The sequence below is a fragment of the Camelina sativa genome, chromosome 8, assembly GCF_000633955.1.
Source record: "Camelina sativa cultivar DH55 chromosome 8, Cs, whole genome shotgun sequence".
Lineage (NCBI taxonomy): Eukaryota > Viridiplantae > Streptophyta > Magnoliopsida > Brassicales > Brassicaceae > Camelina > Camelina sativa.
In genome coordinates this window covers 2,468,671-2,487,813 of record NC_025692.1, presented here as the reverse complement: position 1 = coordinate 2,487,813, position 19,143 = coordinate 2,468,671, and the positions used below count along the sequence as shown (strand labels likewise).

The 19,143-nt window shown below is 36.3% G+C and overlaps 4 protein-coding genes and 1 pseudogene across 4 annotated transcripts in view; 2 read left to right on the top strand and 3 right to left on the bottom strand.

Moving 5' to 3' along the window:
* Positions 6–2,733, bottom strand: LOC104705757. Its single transcript, XM_010421828.2, has 6 exons — positions 2,473–2,733; positions 1,439–1,718; positions 1,189–1,295; positions 967–1,099; positions 683–877; positions 6–579 (listed from the first exon to the last, which is right to left on the bottom strand). Exons 2-6 carry the CDS (start codon positions 1,703–1,705, stop codon positions 232–234), a joined length of 1,050 nt encoding a protein of 349 aa, XP_010420130.1. The 5' UTR covers positions 1,706–1,718; positions 2,473–2,733; the 3' UTR covers positions 6–231.
* On the bottom strand, positions 4,427–7,011 carry LOC104705756 (annotated as a pseudogene).
* Positions 7,768–11,470, top strand: LOC104705753 (pentatricopeptide repeat-containing protein At5g14770, mitochondrial-like). Its single transcript, XM_010421826.2, has 3 exons — positions 7,768–10,707; positions 10,788–10,847; positions 10,967–11,470. The coding sequence occupies exon 1, from the start codon at positions 7,874–7,876 to the stop codon at positions 10,700–10,702; it is 2,829 nt and encodes a 942-aa protein (XP_010420128.1). The 5' UTR covers positions 7,768–7,873; the 3' UTR covers positions 10,703–10,707; positions 10,788–10,847; positions 10,967–11,470.
* LOC104705754 (L-aspartate oxidase, chloroplastic-like) lies at positions 11,382–15,080 on the bottom strand. The gene is made up of 9 exons (XM_010421827.2): positions 14,925–15,080; positions 14,686–14,761; positions 14,201–14,358; positions 13,533–13,969; positions 13,140–13,360; positions 13,003–13,059; positions 12,837–12,917; positions 12,648–12,709; positions 11,382–12,559 (listed from the first exon to the last, which is right to left on the bottom strand). Exons 3-9 carry the CDS (start codon positions 14,338–14,340, stop codon positions 11,527–11,529), a joined length of 2,031 nt encoding a protein of 676 aa, XP_010420129.1. The 5' UTR covers positions 14,341–14,358; positions 14,686–14,761; positions 14,925–15,080; the 3' UTR covers positions 11,382–11,526.
* Positions 18,904–19,143, top strand: part of LOC104705752 (transcription factor WER-like) — a 2,808-nt gene continuing 2,568 nt past the window's right edge. The window contains exon 1 of the mRNA XM_019229170.1: positions 18,904–19,012. Within this exon, the coding sequence (XP_019084715.1) occupies positions 18,916–19,012 (97 nt within the window). The 5' untranslated portion in view covers positions 18,904–18,915. The remainder of the gene's footprint in view (positions 19,013–19,143) is intronic.

The following is a 19,143-nucleotide window of genomic DNA, read 5'->3' as shown; positions in this document are numbered from 1 at the left end:
CTATCTTACCAAATCTTGGTATAGATATATACACATAAGAAAAAGGTGCTGGTGACGACTGAATAGAACCCACAAAAAGAAAATAAGAAACCAAGATTTTTAACAAAACCGCCTTCACTCTCTTTCGCGGTCCATAATTTTGCCAATTTGGTAGATCATGCCCGGAGAACACCATGTCAACCGTATGATTCGTAGCAAACGGGTTTTTTAAAAAATTGTAGTAGAAAAGGTTTATAACTGAGATGAAGATGATGGACCTGAAATGACCAAACCCTCCCGAGCTGTCACAGTCACAACATTGGTGACACGAAGCACGGCTTGTGCGCTTAGAGCTGACAGTTTTGACTGACAGAAGATTTCCCAAGTGATTGGCTCAAGGATTTGCTCTTCTTCTGGAGATGATGATGATGATGATGATGTCTCGGGGTTCATGAGAGGATGAGCTTTTTCATACACAGTCTGAAGTTCTAGAAGGACGGTCCGTGCAGCCTCACGGGATTCAGGGAGCTGATCACTAAGCTGAGAAGCAGCTGCTTGAACTAATTTGTCGATTCCATATTCCTTAATGCCTTCAACGCCCTGGAATTTGTATTATAGTGCAAACTTGTTGGAATTGTTACATAACATGCAATGCTTTAGTCAGAGATATATCTGGGAAGAACAGAAGTTGAACTTGTATTACCAGTCTAGGAACACTTCGGGAAAAGCATAATGATGCTTTCGCTCGGATCCGAGGATTCCTGTGCTTGAGACAAGGTTGCAGCTTTGGTAACAGCAAGGTTGGGGAAACATATTTTGTCATTGAGATTAAAGCTTTGTCTGCTGCCTCGCATACAAACCGTTTGTCTTGGGAAGACTTGAGGAGGAGTTGAGTAAGCTGAAAGCATAAAGTAGTAAAGTGTATAAGAACAAGTAGAACTCAATCAGTAAACACAGTGAAAGAGTAAAAAAAGATAGAAGAGTTACCAGAGGCTCCAATAGATCTGTAATATGATTATTATATGCACTGAAGATGTCTGCAGATGTCATGCATGCCGTTTTACATACTGCACTTCGTGGATTTTTCAGTGACTTCACAACAAGTGGTATCACTTTTTCACTGTTAATGAAATACCATGAGACTTTCATTTCCCAATATACTTCAAGAGATAATTAGTCAGAGACATCAGCATAGAGAACATGGCTTACAGCATATGCAGCATTGCTTCCTTGTGGAATATCGAAAGCCGGCGAACATTATTAAGAGCATCACAGACTGAAATCCAATCCTTGGACTCGAGTCCAGCTAAAACCGACTGAAAATATAAGACCAAACAGATTCTTCTTGGTGTAAACAATCATATTTCCAATTTCCAAATATAACAATTTCATCACAAATTTTGGGTGTACTAATACCCTAATATAACCACAATACAGAAGCCAAACAGAAAAAATGTACCTTGAGAAGTGCATCAGCGTCGTCTACATTATCCAAGTTGTCGGAGTCAATATATTCAACTTCCACAATAGGTACCTCTGGCTCCGGTTTCTCCGCATCTACAACTTTAGGATCACTGGAATCCAAGGAGGCAGGGTTTGGTAATGGTCTATCATCAGATTTTCCATTCATCTTGCCAACACAAGGCTTAGCTAAGCTTGCTTTACAATCACTAATCTTCTCAGTTACATGAAGACTATTCATATCTTTTAAAGTATTGCTGGCCATACGTGAAGTTTACCTGAGTGTAAACAGGGACATTTAATAAATCGCCATTGAAACATAAAACAAACCAGTTCCAAAGAATAACATGAAATATTTAACACTGCAGGAAGAAATCTAAATCAAAACAATGAAGACCAAAAGCGTAACACACATCTACCAAAAACAGCTGAGAGGATACTGAATTATCGTAAAAAAAAACTGTTACACCAGGCTTAAAATGAGAGACTCAAAATCCGTTTCAAACTCATCATCACATAAGCAATAGATCTTTAGAAGTCAGATCTCGATGAATTCAAGTCTACCAAAGACTGAATCAGTCAAGAAACTCAACCAGCAAACAGAAGGTAAAAAAAAAAAACTTATATCATCTGATAAAGCCAGACAGAAAAAAAAAATCGAAATGACCAAATCAGCTGAAGCGATTGCGAAGCAAATTTAGGGTTAAAAGCATCAAAAGAATCTCAAAAAACGAAGAATAGCGAAAGTAGTAAACACTACTTGTCAACATCAAAGCGGACCAATTCAACCAGCGAAAACGAAACATAACATAGATCTACATTTCGAACTCGAATCTCCAAATAATTCCAACAACAAGAAAGAAAACACCATCTCACTCAGAAGATCTCAATTAGTATTCCAAATCCGATTCAAAATACCTCTCACCGGCTAACTAATTCTCAAAAAAATTTCAAAGATCAAATGATTACCGAAACAAGCTCAAAATCTGCAAATGCGTTTTAAAAAAAAGATGTGAGATATAGAAAATTTACCGGCGAATCAAAGCCGTGGCGAAAACACACAGCCTCTGGAGTTGAAAAAAAAAAAAAAAAAGTGACGGCGGAATAGCGAAACTTTGTGGACTCGCACACAAAAAAAAAATCTCCGACCTTAAAAGAATCTATCTAATCTCTCTATATTAGGAAATGAAATTTTGAAATGCGAGAGAAAATAGACAGAATCGAGAAAGAGAGAGAGAGAGAGAGAGAAGAGAGAGTGAGTCTTTTTAATTTTGTTACAATGACGAAAAATTAAAAATAATCCCTCCCTTAACCGGCGATGTGATGCGATGCAGTATGCACTTTCACACCGAGTCGTCGTATTCGTATGGTGTGGTTTGGAAACGACGTCGTATTCGTTCGGTGTGAAGTTGTTAAAAACGGTGTCGTATAAATGAGTTATGTTTGGGGACCTCAAATGTGGTCCACAGGGTTTTTATTTTGTCGGTTTCTAGTTACCACCATATATGCGATTGCCTCGCGGTTGAAATTAATGTTTTTAATTTCTTTTTTTTTATTATTTTTATTAATATATATATATATATTCCCAAATTATCCTCTTGACTAAATATATTATTTCCAAAAAAAACTGTTATTTTATTCTCATTTTTTAGCTATTATTTTGTTTTCTTGACATTAAATATAAAGTTATATGATTAGATTTTTTGATTATGACCCTCCAGCGCCAAAAACATCTATCTCATCAGACATCAACTGTTGTTGTAATTTAGCATAATCTTTTTGGCAATGATTCTTTCTTTTCTATTTTTTTTGTTCCAGAGATCTTTATTTTTGTCAACATTTTTTTTCTTGAGATCTTTTAGTAAGTATTTTCTTGGAAATGTTGATAAGAGTGACTTTAAATGTCTACTAATTATGGATGAATTACACAGAAATACATGGTAGGTCTAAGAGGCTTTAACTCCATATCGTACTTAACCATATAGGAATTAATTTCAAATCGGGTCAGATCCGTGTAATAATTAACTGCAATCATTTGTATGATTGAGTTTTTGATTAGTGAAAAAACAATGTCTAATTACTTTAAAAATAATGTTAATATTACAAAAGTAAATTCTTAGATTATTTTCTATAATGATGTTTGGTGGTGCAGAATTAATGAGGTTGTGTTTATCCGTTTAAACAAAAAAAAACTTTTATTGTGTCAAATTTGTCATCAAATTTCGTATGTTGTTATCATAACGCCATTTGTACAATGACAAGACGATCACAAGCTCTTTATCACAATTCTCAAACCTGAAGATTCAAATGTTCAATGATAACAGACTTGTTACACTTATAATTTCGTATTTAAACTGAAGGAAATTTCCTTTTATATTTATGCGTATCTTTCAATAATAAAATTTCATCATTCCGTCAGTTTTGAGAATAAAAACATTAAACATGCTTTTTTCAGAGAAATTTCGATTTAGATGTAGTAAAAACCAAAAGAAAAAGACACATGACAGCATTATGGGAAGAGCAGATTTTGAAAAGAAAGAAAAAAAGAAAGAAGAAGAGAAGTTGGCTGTCACCATACCATATCTAACCACTGTTAATGATCAAATGCCAAATTAAATGATTAGCATCCCACCCTCTTCTCCCATGTTGATTAAAAAAATGAAGCTATTATAAGGTTTAAATATGTGGATTGATATATAGTTGTCAAGAAAATAAATTATTGAGATCATCAAATATGGACCCACGTACGTCCTGTTTTATAAAATGATGCAAAACATTGTCGTAATGTTGTAGAATTAGACCATTGTCGGTGTTACCTGCAGGTGTGGCTCAGGCCGGTTCATTAATTAGGTTTTTTTTTTAAGTTTTAAATCGTCAAATTACTTTTGACAGTATAGACTATAGAATCTCGTTTACAACAAAAATCTTTATCCTTTAGGAATACAATAAGACTTCATATCCCCAAAGAACACAAGAACACTTTCCCTTGGCAAAACTGAACATGCTCTTTATTCATATATTTTTGGTGATTTGGAACCATAGAGTTCATACAAATTGGGTAAACAAATACGCATGTGATTAAAAACCAATAAGGACTATGTTCACAAACTCTCTCTGAACATGGGAAGTGCCCTCCTATTATTGTGCTTCTGAAATAACATATTAAACTAAACGAAAAGATGACCAAGTTATTTTGAGGTCGCTTCACATCATCTTCCACTCGTCACCTCATCAAAACCTTACCGATACTGAGGAGCAAGTTCACCGTCCTTGACGATGTAATTCTGAGCAGGGAAGTCCTCTCCCTTGAAATACCTCTCTAACATGTCTTTCGTCCCCGCCGCATATCGTAGCTATAAATTGAAAAAGAAAAAGAAATTGGTTAAGTTCCAAATGGTCTTTGTTCAAAAAAAAAAAAAAGTTCCAAATGGCCAACTAATGTGCATATTAAATTAAATAAAGCTACTATACTAACAATTGGATAACAAACATTTTTTTATTTGTTTAACTTATGATGTTTTCAAAGCAATTGATGTGCGTAATGTTAGATGCTAATGTTAAAAAAGGAAAAAATAACATTACCTGAGCGTCAATGGTGGTGCCGGAGATGTGAGGGGTCATGGCTTGGTTAGGCATGTAACGCCATGGATGGTCCTTAGGAGCTGGCTGTGGGTCCCACACGTCTCCGCTGTACCCTCCAATGTGTCCACTCTCCACAGCCTCCACCACCGCTTGCCTCTCCATGATAGCTCCTCTTGCGTTGTTCACTATCAAAACACCTTTCTTCATTTTCCCTATCAGCTCTCTGTTGAACAATCCTCTGTATAATAAACAAGAACCCATTGGTCAAATCTCAGACAACAAGTCTTGTTTAATTAGTGTTCATCTTCATTGTTGTGAAATTAGCGTCATACCTTGTCTTCTCCGTGAGAGGCATGTTGACGACTACAACGTCGCATTGAGGGAGCATTTCGTGCATATCCTCAACGTACTTAGCTCCAATCTCTTTCTCCAGCTCCGGTGCCATCTGAAGCCTGTCATGGTACAACAAGTTACACCCGAATGGTTTCAAACGTTGTAGCAAAAGCTTTCCGATTCTGCCAGCTCCCACAGTTCCTATGGTCTTCCCTTCCAGATCATAAGCTCTGTACGAAATGCTGGCGACGTCCCACTTGCCATTGACGACCTGGTTGTACCCTGGCACGAAGTTTCTCATGAGGATAAGGATTCTCATGAGCTCATCTTCTGCAACTGAGACCACGTTGCTTCCCGTGACTTCAGCCACAGTCAGGCCAGCAGCTGCAGCTGCCTGGAGATCAATGTGATCGGAGCCAATACCAGCCGTGAGGAGGAGCTTCAGGTTCTTGGCTTTCTTGATTCTTTCAGCATTCACATACGCCGGGTGGAAAGGAGTGGATATTAGGACGTGAAGATCCGGGATATGTTTCTCAAGTTCTGCCATTTATAACAAGTAAAGAGTGGCATCAAAAGAATATTGCATTTATAGTTAATGCTACTCAATATATAAAAAACAGAACAAAGATTTTCGAAGGAATGAATACATACCGCAGTCAGGGCCTTCTTTGTCATCAGTGACAATGTACTGATGTCCTTGTGATTCAAGCTAGTCGCGGATTCCTAAGGCATTCTCGACGCAGCCAAGGAAGTTAGGGTTCTTGGTAGCGTATTCGTTGGCCTTGTAGAAAACTCCAACAATCTTTTTGCTATCACCAGAAGATGCCTGTTCCATAAGCCAGTTCAGGAAGCTATTTAAATTTTAAACATATACATTGTACCTGAAAATCATGAAAAAGTGCATAACAACATTCCAAGAGACCACATATCCTTAAAGTCATTAATATACAGATTATAGGCCCGTTAGGAAGCCCAATAAGAGAGCCAACTCAAACATCGTGCAGTTTTAATAATTCTAAAAGGAGACACCTTGTGGTCTTTACTCTATAGGTTCAATAATGGAAAATTTAGCTGGCCTAATCAGAAACGACAGTTGTGCTTTCCTAATTTTAAGTCACACGTTTCAGTCATGCACAGTCTGATCTGATCATATCACATAAACCGAGTTCTTCAAAACCAAAATTGTATCCACTCAATTTTAGTAAAATCATACTGCCAAAGATCTAAAAAACCTCAATCATCACGCACACAACCATAACCAACGCAAAAGATCCGTATTCCAAAAAAAACCTCTTATATATATATATATACAGTAAAATCAAGGTAAATCACAACACAAAACTCCGAGAAAACTGCAAAATAAAAGTTCAATTGAGAATGATTGCTCCAGAAATCACTTGATAAACCAGCCTAGAAACTAAATGGTGAAAATAAAAGAGAGCGAGAGAGAGAGAAAAAAAAAAAGAAAAAGGAAGAGTAGTTACATTAAAGTGACGTCGGGCGAAGTAACCCGAAGAAGGAGAGGAAGCACAGGCTCTGATCGCAGCTCTAGTGGCTTGTCGCATCGCCATAGTTGAGAAGAGAAGAGATTAAAAATATCAATTTGGTTACTAGGATCGATTTTGTTTTGTGCGAGTGAAATCACTAATTGGACAAGAGATGGTTTATATAGGAGGAAATGTTCACGCACCTGCACCAAATCAGACCAGCTACACTGTGCCACGTGGAAGACGGCTCCCATAGATATCATCTTGTCGTACTAATCTTGTTTCTCAAGTACAATTACAAAATTATCATTGAATTCTACAAGATTATTTACTCACTATGCATTCACCTGTTTTTTTTTTCTTGGTCAAAATGCATTCATCTGTTTCTCAAACAAATTTATGTATAAATCTTTTTTTCCTTGTTTAAACAAATAATCTTATTCAAAATATTATTTTCCTTTTAAATTGATTCCTTTTTAAATGATATTTTCACACTGGGGAATCGAATTCTCTATGAAACAAAGTACAAAACTACAAACCATTAAAAATGTACCTCACCCAATATTTCAATTAAATTCTAAAGAAAAAAAAAACAAAATTTAAAATCTTTATCTTAACTGGGACAACTTATATAATTTATACAATTTTCTAACTATTAATAAAATAATCAAAATTTCTACTAATATCTAAAATGCAATAATGATAGTATCTAGTTGTTTGTTAACGTTATATGTTTTGGATAAGTCTTGAATTAAAGCATCATCGCATTATTACTCCTCTAATGAATGTAGCGAAAACGTGAAAGCTTAATTTAGATCTAGCCCAAACAGGCCCATTAATATAGGCCCCGTCATTTTCTGAGTCTCCTAAACGACGTCGTGTTATTGAACTTAAACCTCGTCGTCGAGCTTCGGAACTCTTTTCTCAGTTCGTCTGTGGGGGTAAACGATGCGTCGTCGTCACAAGCAGACGCCATGAGAGCTTGCAAGTGTCTCTGTTGGAGATTTAGATGAACTCCAATCAATCTGCTGATGATAATGATAAGGATTTGGAATAACTATACGGCAAAATACAGATTCTTTCTCTCATCAAATTACCGCTCTTTCTCGTCAATCAAACAACCCCAACTCCCTGGAAGAGAAGAGACTTGCTTCCTGATCACAGAACACAGATTCGTCCCAGATTTACCAGCTCCTAACAAGAATAAGGTTTACGCTTCTCTCTTTCGCACACTCTTTCACCTCTACTTAAGCTGCGGGAGGCTTTACGGAGCAGCGAGGACGCTCTCTGCGATGTGCAACTTCGGCGTTGCTCCGGATTCGCGTCTCTGGAATAGTCTGACTCATCGTTTCAGTGTCAATGATTTGGTACGCGACCAGGTATCGTTGATTTACAGCAAGATGATAACTTGTGGAGTTTCTCCAAATGTTTTTGCTCTCAATGTGTTGATTCATTCTTTGTGCAAAGTTGGTCAATTGAGATTTGCGATTAGTGTACTTAGAAATAGAGTCATCGGCGTTGATACTGCTACTTATAACACTGTGATTTCGGGTTTGTGTGAACATGGTTTGGTTGACGAGGCTTATCAGTTTCTATCTGATATGGTGAAGAAAGGCGTAATGCCTGATACGGTTAGCTACAATACTCTGATTGATGGGTTTTGTAAAGCTGGGAACTTTGCTAGAGCCAAGGCTTTGGTTGACGAAATCTCGGAACTAAACCTTGTCACTCATACTATACTCATAAGCTCTTACTACAATCTCCATGCCATTGAAGAAGCTTACAGGGATATGGTTATGAGTGGGTTTGATCCGGATGTGGTTACTTTTAGTTCGATTGTTAACAGACTGTGCAAAGACGGGAAAATGCTGGAAGCGGGATTGTTACTGAGGGAAATGGAGGAGATGGGTGTATATCCGAACCATGTAACTTATACTACTCTTGTTGATTCGTTATTTAAAGCAAAAAGTTACCGCCATGCTTTGGCTCTTTACAGTCAAATGGTTGTGCGTGGGATTCCTGTAGATTTAGTTGTATATACTGTTTTGATGGATGGTCTGTTTAAGGTTGGAGACCTTAGGGAGGCTGAGAAAACATTTAAGATGCTTTTGGAAGATAACCAAGTTCCAAATGTGGTTGCATATACGGCTTTGGTAGATGGGTTCTGCAAAGCGGGTGATATAAGCAGTGCAGAATTTATCATGACGCAGATGTTAGAGAAAAGTGTTCTTCCGAATGTTGTAACCTACTCTAGTATGATAAACGGGTATGTGAAGAAAGGGATGCTCGAAGAAGCTGTTAGTCTTATGAGGAAAATGGAAGACCAAAATGTTGTGCCGAATGGTTTTACTTATGGTACAGTAATTGATGGCTTGTTTAAGGCAGGGAAAGAAGAAGTTGCTATTGAAATGAGTAAGGAGATGAGGCTGATTGGGGTGGAGGAAAACAACTACATACTTGATGCTCTGGTGAACCACTTGAAGAGAATTGGTAGGAGTAAGGAAGTTAGGGGATTAGTCAAAGACATGGTATCTAAAGGAGTGACACTGGATCATATTAACTACACATCTTTAATTGATGTGTTCTTCAAAGGAGGAGACGAAGAAGCTGCTCTCTCTTGGGCTGAAGAAATGCAAGAGAAAGGGATGCCATGGGATGTTGTTTCTTACAATGTCTTAATCAGTGGGCTGTTGAAGTTTGGCAAATTCGGAGCTGACTGGGCCTACAAAGGAATGACAGAGAAGGGTATAGAACCAGATGTTGCTACATTTAACATAATGATGAATTCACAACGAAAGCTAGGGGATTTGGATGGTATCCTTAAGCTTTGGGATAAGATGAAGAGTTGTGGAATAAAACCGAGTCTGATGAGTTGCAATATTGTGGTTGGAATGCTATGTGAAAAGGGTAAAATGGAGGAAGCAATTGACATATTGAATCAAATGGTGTTTATGGAAATCCATCCTAACTTAACGACGTATCGAATTTTTCTCGACACGTGTTCAAGGCATAAAAGAGCTGACGCTATATTTGAAACTCACGAGACACTCTTGCGTTATGGAATTAAACTTAGTAGGCAAGTTTACAACACTCTCGTTTCAACTCTGTGCAAACTAGGTATGACGAAAAAGGCAGCTATGGTTATGGAGAAAATGAAAGTGAGAGGCTTTGTTCCTGATATTGTGACGTTCAATTCCCTTATGCATGGGTACTTCGTGGGCAGTCACGTAGGAAAAGCTCTTTCGACATATTCCGTTATGTTGGAAGCAGGAATATCCCCGAATGTTGTAACCTATAATACTATAATAAGAGGTCTTTCTGATGCTGGGCTAATAAAAGAGGTGGACAAATGGCTGAGTGAGATGAAGAGTAGAGGTATGCGTCCTGACGATTTTACATACAATGCTTTAATTTCTGGTCAGGCTAAGATAGGGAATAAGAAAGAAAGTATGACGATATATTGTGAGATGATTGCGGATGGGTTGGTACCAAAAACCAGCACTTATAATGTGCTTATCAGTGAATTTGCTAAAGTTGGGAAGATGCTTCAGGCAAGAGAGCTAATGAAGGAGATGGGTAAGAGAGGAGTGAGCCCCAACACTTCGACTTATTGTACTATGATATCTGGTTTGTGCAGACTTTGCACTCATCCAGAAGTTGAGTGGAATAGAAAACCAATGTACTTGGCAGAGGCAAAAGGATTGCTAAAAGAGATGATCGAAGAAAAGGGATATATTCCGTGTAGTCAAACTATTCACTGGATAAGTGCTGCTTTTTCTAAACCTGGAATGAAGGTTGATGCTGAAAGATTCTTAAAGGAGTGTTACAAGAAAAAGAATGCTCGTTTCTCAAATTCGTGAACCGGGTAATTCTGTTTTCTCCTTCTAATCCTAATCTCGCTTCAATATTCAGTTGCAGCTTTACTCAAATGTTTCATTTTCTCAGATATAATAGAAGATCTGGCTTCAAACTGGACATCTAAGCAATTGTGAATTCCGCAACTGGGTTAGATTATGGCACCATACTTCCTGAGTTGTGTTTTGAGATATCTTTGTTCTTTGTTTAAACGAGTTACACAAGCCAAGACTATTTACTGAGAATATATCCATTGAATTTTAATGTAGCAAAAACAGGACTGGCGGCTGCAGACTATTGACCTATCTGGTCTCTGGATGGAACAAGTAACTAGGCTGGTTTCTAAAGCGGCATTGAAGAAGAAATTTTAGCTTCTCTGTGCAGCCTTCACAGATCGCATTCAGGTCGAGTTAAAGAAGACAGGAAGAATGAATTCATGTTTGGTCTGATAATGGAAGCCACACCCGAGCTTGGAGCTCGTGATTTCCTCAGGAGAATGATGGAAGCTTCTGGAATGGTTTACTCAGAAGAAAGAAACTGAGGATATGGAGTCAGTGAAGACAAGACTGTTCTCAGTCCTGCTTCTTGCTTGGGAAATCCACATACAGTATACGTTTGTTTCTTTTTGCTCAGAAAGTCATCAATATACACCATAGCAAAGGGTTTGAAAGATGTATTGTCACAATAATTGTTTATCTCAGATGAATACTTTATTTTCTTTTGTATTACAGTGTCAGAATCAGAGTATTCTTTTGAATGCCAAAGTTTATTCATATGAATACAAGTAACAGAATTGATTGGCTTCAAATAAGAACAAACTCCTGCAGTTTTAACAATCAACAAGTGAGCTGCTGCGTATGTTCTGTAACCGCCTTGAGCTCCAACTAGCTGTTGTAGGAGAAGACGGGAGAATTATTGTCGGAATGCGCTTGCTTTCTTCCACAAAAGGAAAGTCTGTCATGTAATGAAGACCGCGGCTTTCATGTCTGGCTAGGGCGCTGCTCACTACAAGCTTAGCGCAACAGAATAAGTTTCTCATCTCACAAGCTTCAAGAGCTACCACTGTCTGTTCCCATCCATGTTCAAACAAAAACGTTTCCCATTTCGCTTCTAGCTCTGCGATTTTCCTCTCAGCCGTGTTGAGCCGAATGGTTGATCTGACGATACCAACATACTTCCACATCACTTCCTGAAGCTCTCTTCTCACTTCTCTAGTCAAAGCTATAATCTTTGATAGTACTTCATCTCCTAGCGATCTAGCTGTCGCAACAACAGGCCTTGTCCATTTCTCTGATGCGCTTAGATCAAGTTTTGTGCGTTTCATGAGGTCAGTTGAAGGCTGAACTGCCCGTCTCGCGAAAACCAGGGCTTCTAAAAGCGAGTTACTAGCAAGACGGTTTGCCCCATGGAGACCGGTACACGCTACTTCACCTGCTACAAACAATCCAAGGACATTGGTTTCGCCTTGTAAAGCAGCACGAACTCCTCCACACATGTAATGAGCTGCAGGGACAACCGGGATAGGCTGACGGGTGATATCCAGACCGTGTTTAAGACATTCAGAAGCTATGTTGGGGAAATGGGCAAGAATCTTTTCTCTCGGCTTATGGCTTATGTCAAGTAACACATACTTTTCTTTCCGTTTCTTGAGCTGGTCATCAATGCTTCTTGCTACCACATCTCTTGGAGCAAGCTCAGCTCGCTCATCGTATACGGGCATAAATCGCTCCATTCCTAGATTGTAGAGGATGCCACCATCACCTCTAACGGCCTCAGTGATGAGGAACGCGTTTTCTCTAGCGGTTTGTGGTTTGATGGGAAGACCTTCGTCGGCTAAGGCAGTAGGATGAAACTGCACAAACCTTACCAAATACAACATAACAAAAAACCAACTTATGAGTTTCATTGTCAACAAACTTCTTTTGGCGTTCTTTAGGAGTTTTTACTTACTCCATATTTGAGATCACAGCTTGAGCTCGATGAGCCATAGCCATCCCATCTCCAGTAGCCACCTATACAAAAACCAAGTAGATAATAAAAATGGAGAAAAATATATCAGAAACTTTTTAATGTTATGCTACTCCTGCTCATTCGTTCTACTGATACAATGTTTTGTAGTTAAGCTAAAGAAAATATTACCAGAGGATTTGTGGTTGATGGATAGATATGCCCAGCTCCACCTGAAGCAAGCAGTGTCACCTTCGATATAAAGCGTACCACCTGAAGAAACATGAGATTTTTCAAATTACAAACTAAGCTACAAGGCGAATAATCAAACCGCCAGAAGCAAGATATCTTTGTGTACCTCATTTGTTTTGATATTCAAAGTGTCAACACCATAACAAACTGTGCTCAAACCGTCCTGTTTAGATAGAAAAAGATTGATCTGATACGGCGATTGATCAGAGGCAATTTGGTTTTTCAAGAGGTGTGAAATGGAACCTGAGAAGTGAGCAGATCGATTGCAAAATGGTGTTTGAAGACAGATATGTTGGGATCGTTACGTGCGGCTTCAAGTAAAGCTCTCTCAATCTCTCTTCCTGTCATATCAGCTGCATGAACGATCCTACGATGCGAGTGACCACCTTCTCTTGCCAAATGCAAGTTTCCATCCTCGCNAGGCTGACGGGTGATATCCAGACCGTGTTTAAGACATTCAGAAGCTATGTTGGGGAAATGGGCAAGAATCTTTTCTCTCGGCTTATGGCTTATGTCAAGTAACACATACTNGGTTTGGACCATCTTTCTTTTTAATATGTTAGCTCTCTAGCTTAGTGACTTAAGAACTATTGCAAAACTGTCGACACAGCTACATCCACTACAATGCTTACTAACACAAGCATGTATCAGATAGTTTCTCAGGCAATGAACAGCATACAGCACATAACAATGCAGGATACAGTGGACTTACTCTTACGGTTTCTTCATCACAAAGATGAGCACCGGCGACCATTGTGTCCTGCATATGACTTTCTACAGAATCCAAAGGGCATAACACTGCACTAACACCACCTTGAGCATAGTTTGTGTTACTCTCATGAGGCTCATCTTTGGTAATCACTGCAACTGTCCCTTGCTTTGCAACTTCTAAAACATAACGCAGACCGGCCACTCCACTTCCAATCACAGTGAAATCATAATATTTTGTCGAAGAAGATGCGGAAACAGCCTTGATACTTCCACAAAGTTTTGAGCTTTCACTGTTTGTAGAAACACCTCGAGAATAACAACCACATCTCCCAGATTTTAATGCCTTAGATACGCCACTTGACCTATGCACACAAAGATAAAAAAAAAAAAAGTTTGATAAGTCTTAACTATTCAAAGAAACAAAAACCAAAAAAAAGCTGTGGACTTTGGAATAGGAAATAGAAGTGGATGAGTTCTACATGAGAACAAAGAACAAAAACAGAAATGGGAATCATGATGGATCTAATAAAAATGTCAAATGGTACACAGAAGTGACAAAATTTGGGATTAAAGGTTTGAAAAAAAGTGATTACCAAGAAAAGGGGACTTTGAATGGATTTGTCCTGGTAGAAAAGCCAGAACTCCATGAATCTTGTCGGTAACTTTGTTCCCTGTGTACCTGCCCCTCAAGATAGAAAGCATGAATGTTTCCAACAGAAACATAAGCCGCCATTTCCGACCTTTATAGCTCCTACAAAAACATAACAGAAAAAAAAAAGAATCAAACAAAACACCAAACATGCTCTCTGTATAACGTGAATCAAAATTCAATAATGCATAGATCCTCAAAATACAAAAATGCATAGAAAGATCTGAAATGAACAAATGATACAATAGGATACGAACAAGGATAGATCTCAGAAGCGGTGTCCAAATTCTGGAATTTTAAAAACAGAGTAGACGAAGAAAAATGGAAACTATGTGTAGTGTAGATCACACACAAAAATATTATGTCTGAATAAATCCCCAAAAAAAGTGGGAAATGTAAGTAATGAATGAAGACACACAGAAACCGTACGGAATCACAGGGAAGCCCTTTTGCTGATCCCAAGCACGAAAACGAAGAACCCGTGACCCTGAGTGTTGAAAAAAATCTGGGAATTCAATAGAACGTGATTCAGAGTTAATAAAAACACCAACTTTTTCGGAAAGTATACAGAGAGGATGATTAATATCGATTTTTAAAAAAAAAAAAGAAAAAAAAAAGAGAACTCTTCACTCCGTCAAAGAAGAAGAAGAAGAAAGAAATGCACCCACCACAGTGTTGGTTGCTTGGTTTGGTCGTCGAGAAGCGACCTTGAAGTTCGCGCCTTCCTCCTTCGTGTGTAATGAGCCGCCCCCCAACAACAACACAAGTGCAAGTGGTGTGGTCTTCTTCTTCTTTTTTTATTCTTTCTTTTTTTCCACTTTATGCTTTTGGCCTTTTGGGATCTCTCTTTACTTTTTATAGGCCTTGTTCTGTTTTTTTTTTTTTTTTTAATTCCAAATATAATAAATAGTGAGATGATAGTAGTTTGAAACTTTGAATAAATAGATTTTTGTAACATAATAAAAATTGTTGAATAACTCCCATCTTTTTCTTCTACACGTGTATGCACATGAATAAAGACATTTACCCTACAAAAGCACAGCCTTGTGGTTCATAAAATTTTGAATATTATTTTTTAAAATTTTTTAATGTATTAATGCATATTGTTAGGTCCATTTTTTTCTTTAAAATAAATAACGCAAACTAAAATTAAATGTGTTTCTAGAGCGTTAATGCGGTTGCATTTTTTTAAAAAAATTATAAGGTTTTGAGTTCTCAATATTCAATATTTTGATAAAAATGGTCCTAAATTTATGAAATTTACAATTAACACCTAAAAAAATCAAAAAAAAAAAAAAAATTGCACCACGTTCACCAAAAACTTTAGCCGGGCCTGATGTGTTTTAACGCATGCACCAAGCATGATATCACTAAGAAGAACAATCATGGAAAAATAAAAATAAAGACTCTCACTACTTTTTTCTTCCATGAGTAGTGGCCAATGACTTCTCCAACGGCCACAAAGTTTTTTTTTTTCCTAGGAAATATAATTTTTGGAGTCTTCTTTTAATTTGAGTCTTTCTTTTATACTCCCTCTATATTAGAAAGAATGATTTTCTAAGATTTTCACAAAGATTAAGAAAATAATCAATGTTTAGTCATAAATATATTTTTATTTTTAAAAACATATTTCTTATAATTATTAACCAATAGTAGTTCATCAAAATTTTAAATTCTCAATTAGTGAATCTTGAGATCTACAATTTGATATCATTAATTAATTAGAAAAATACAAAAAATCAATATTTGTAATACAAGATAAATTTCTAAAACATCATATATTCCAATATAGAGGGAGTATATTTGATGGCTTCTGAATTTTTCCATCGGACAACTGAAAAAGACAAACCAATGATTTATAAATTATCTAGAAAAAGACCAAATTATGATAGCCATTCAAATGACAACATGTTTAAAAAAATAATCAAAAGATCTTATGCAATTTCTAAAGGAATGGTTGGCATCTGAATGAATGAATGAATGGCTATCATAATTTTTCCCACGTTCCTATAACTCTAAACTCTATTGTCAATAGCCGATCGAGAGAAGTCTGTGGTTTTTCCAATTGCTTTTGTTTTACTTAATGATCTCATGCATGGTGTGTGTGTTATATACTTATATATTATACAATGCAAAATAGATCCGAATTTACTAGCATAGAGTATAATCAAAAACAGAATAATTAGTCAATTGTCAAAATCAAATGTAGCTTAAAACGGACTTTTTGGTAGGTTTAAACAAGTTCATAAATAAACATGCCAAGACTTTTTGTTAAATGACGCAAACCTAAAAAAAAAAAGTATCTAAAGATTTACTAAAAATGTACAACTTAAATAGTTACTAGAAAAATATTCGAATCTTTATGAGGGTTTGTAAAAGAATCGTGGTTTCTTTCTAAGTCAGATTCTCTAATATAGTTAGACGACCTAAATGTGATGAAATTGTATATATCAAATTCATGTTTCTCAGTTTAGGATTGGCCAGATTGTAGTCAACGTAAGATTAACCCAATAGGGAGATAATTTCATCACTTCAGCTGTCAGTCACGTTTCGATTGTGTTTTTGTACATATTTAGAATGAAGTAATTACCACGTAATCTAAATGAGGTAATCAGGCGAGGTTTGGAAAGCTAAGTATTTTATTAGAATTCACTAAAAAAATCTATTTAAATTTTATGATATTGTTTATTCGAAAGTCACATATGGGCCGTGGTTCACCAACAAAATTATAAATGGGCTGATAAAGATTTTTTTTTGGGCTCCGATAAACAATTTGATGAACGCGTCCCTGACAATCAAACGAACGAATACGAAAAATAATACGATAATAAGACTTGGGAAAACCACACAAAAAAAAGCTGAACTAAAAAAATCAAACTAGATTAGAATGATATATATATAGTGTCCATCAAATTCTTTGATACTTTTTTTTTCTACGACGTGATTATTGTTTTGTTTTTGAAAAAAAAAGAAGAAGAGAAAAATAGATGGTTTGATTTATTTATTGACAACTACTAGAATATAGATACTACAGTAGTTTTTTTTCTTTTTCTCAAAGATACTACAGTAGTTTTTATACATTGAAATGTTGCAGAAAATTATTACCTCTCTTATTGACACAACCCCCAGCTAGCGTTTAGGGTTTAATATGTCTAAATTTTTAAATGTGCCAGCTATATCCTTTGCCTCTATTTTTCTTTTACAAAAATCTTAGTTTCTCAAAATAAATTTCCAAATATCATTCATTTCCCAAATAGACCATTCAGATTTTCTACGCAGCAGACTCTAAATTTATGAAAACATTAATTATGAATTTAACATTAATTACTATTGTTTGTTGTATTAATTGCAGAAAATAATACTTATCATATATACACTACTAAAATTGATACTTTTGACAATCACTGATATAATGTCAAATTGTTTTGATAATTACTGACATAGTCAATGGGAAAACCTCCTCTTTTGACAAGTAAATCAACAAAAGAAGATGTGAAAAAATATTAACAAAAGAAATTCTGAATTAAATAAACTATGTATCGAAAATGCTATTTATAATTAATCCCCCAAAATATATCACATAAACATAACAAGATACGTCTGGTGAGGCACGAAGATCAAGATATTTTAAATGACAAGAGAGGGAGCTTCTATTCTCTCTTTCTTTCTTACAATAATAACACTGTTTTACTTTTCCGTGAAAAATCCTAATCCCAAGAGAGTCAAAATCATCTTCTAATTAAATATCTCCATAACCTAAGTTCCTAACTCTCACACGCCAGTTAAAATATAACGCAAAAATATTACTACTAATACTAGTATTGTTAACTGTCATGACTAGTGTAATACACGAATCAAAGATTCCCGGACGCTGGTCCTATGGTGTCATTTTACAAAATAAAAATATGTATTATTCATTACATTTTTTTCGAGGTCATTCCTGATAAAGGATCTCATTTGAATAACTTTTATTTTGACATTGATAATAGCCGGTTAGTATCGATCTTTACCTTCAAAACGTTGCAGCAACAACCTTTGTAACTTGGTTATATTTTAGATTTTGTAAATTAGTCCTCAAACTCTTTTGGGTTTCCATCTTCATGTGGGATTTTTTTATGATCGAGAATGTAGAACAAGAATGGTGTAACATATTTTCTGTCTAATATATCTCTTTATAATTCATTTCAGTTCATCAAGATTAAAGAAAATATTTAAAGACTAGCCTGACACATGAAACTTCGATGCCGAAAGAGCTCTAAGATCAAAACCGAATCTTTTAGAACATACACGTGATTTTTGTGCTCCCCAAGACCATCTTAAGCGGTCCATGTTTTCATGTTTTAGTGGGAAATCTAGATTAAGTCATTAAACTAATCTGTATGATCAGTAAATTACCAGCTTGGAACTCAGAAGTCCATTATTATTTACAATCATCATTACATGCTAGACACAATCAATACATTTATATGTCATTATCTAATAAGTTTCTAATCATTAATATTTGTATTTATACCTATATATCTCGTTATTAAATACTCACGTATTATCTTTATACTTTATACATAAAATATTCCACTAGGTTCTGAACTTGTAGTACTAGTATTAATAACTCCATCGAATAACTACTCACTGAACCTCTTTATCTATCTCTCTCTTTTTATGATCTCTCTCTCTCGTCTATTTTCCAAGGAAACAAAAAGAATGAGAAAGAAAGTAAGTAGTACTGGAGAAGAGGGAAACAATGAGTACAAGAAAGGTTTGTGGACAGTAGAAGAAGACAAGGTCCTCATGGATTATGTCAAAGCTCATGGCAAAGGCCATTGGAATCGTATTGCCAAAAAGACTGGTACTCTCTCTCTCTCTCTCTCTCTCTCTCTCTCTCTCTCT

Bases quoted from the DNA above. Each gene is read 5' to 3' on its own strand.
- LOC104705753 (XM_010421826.2), top strand. From the start codon at position 7,874: ATGATAATGATAAGGATTTGGAATAACTATACGGCAAAATACAGATTC.
- LOC104705757 (XM_010421828.2), bottom strand. From the start codon at position 1,705: ATGGCCAGCAATACTTTAAAAGATATGAATAGTCTTCATGTAACTGAG. The intron at 1,296-1,438 runs GTACATTTTTTC...TTATATTTTCAG, and splicing joins ACGCTGATGCACTTCTCAAG to TCGGTTTTAGCTGGACTCGA. The intron at 580-682 runs GTAATACAAGTT...TACAAATTCCAG, and splicing joins CCCGAAGTGTTCCTAGACTG to GGCGTTGAAGGCATTAAGGA.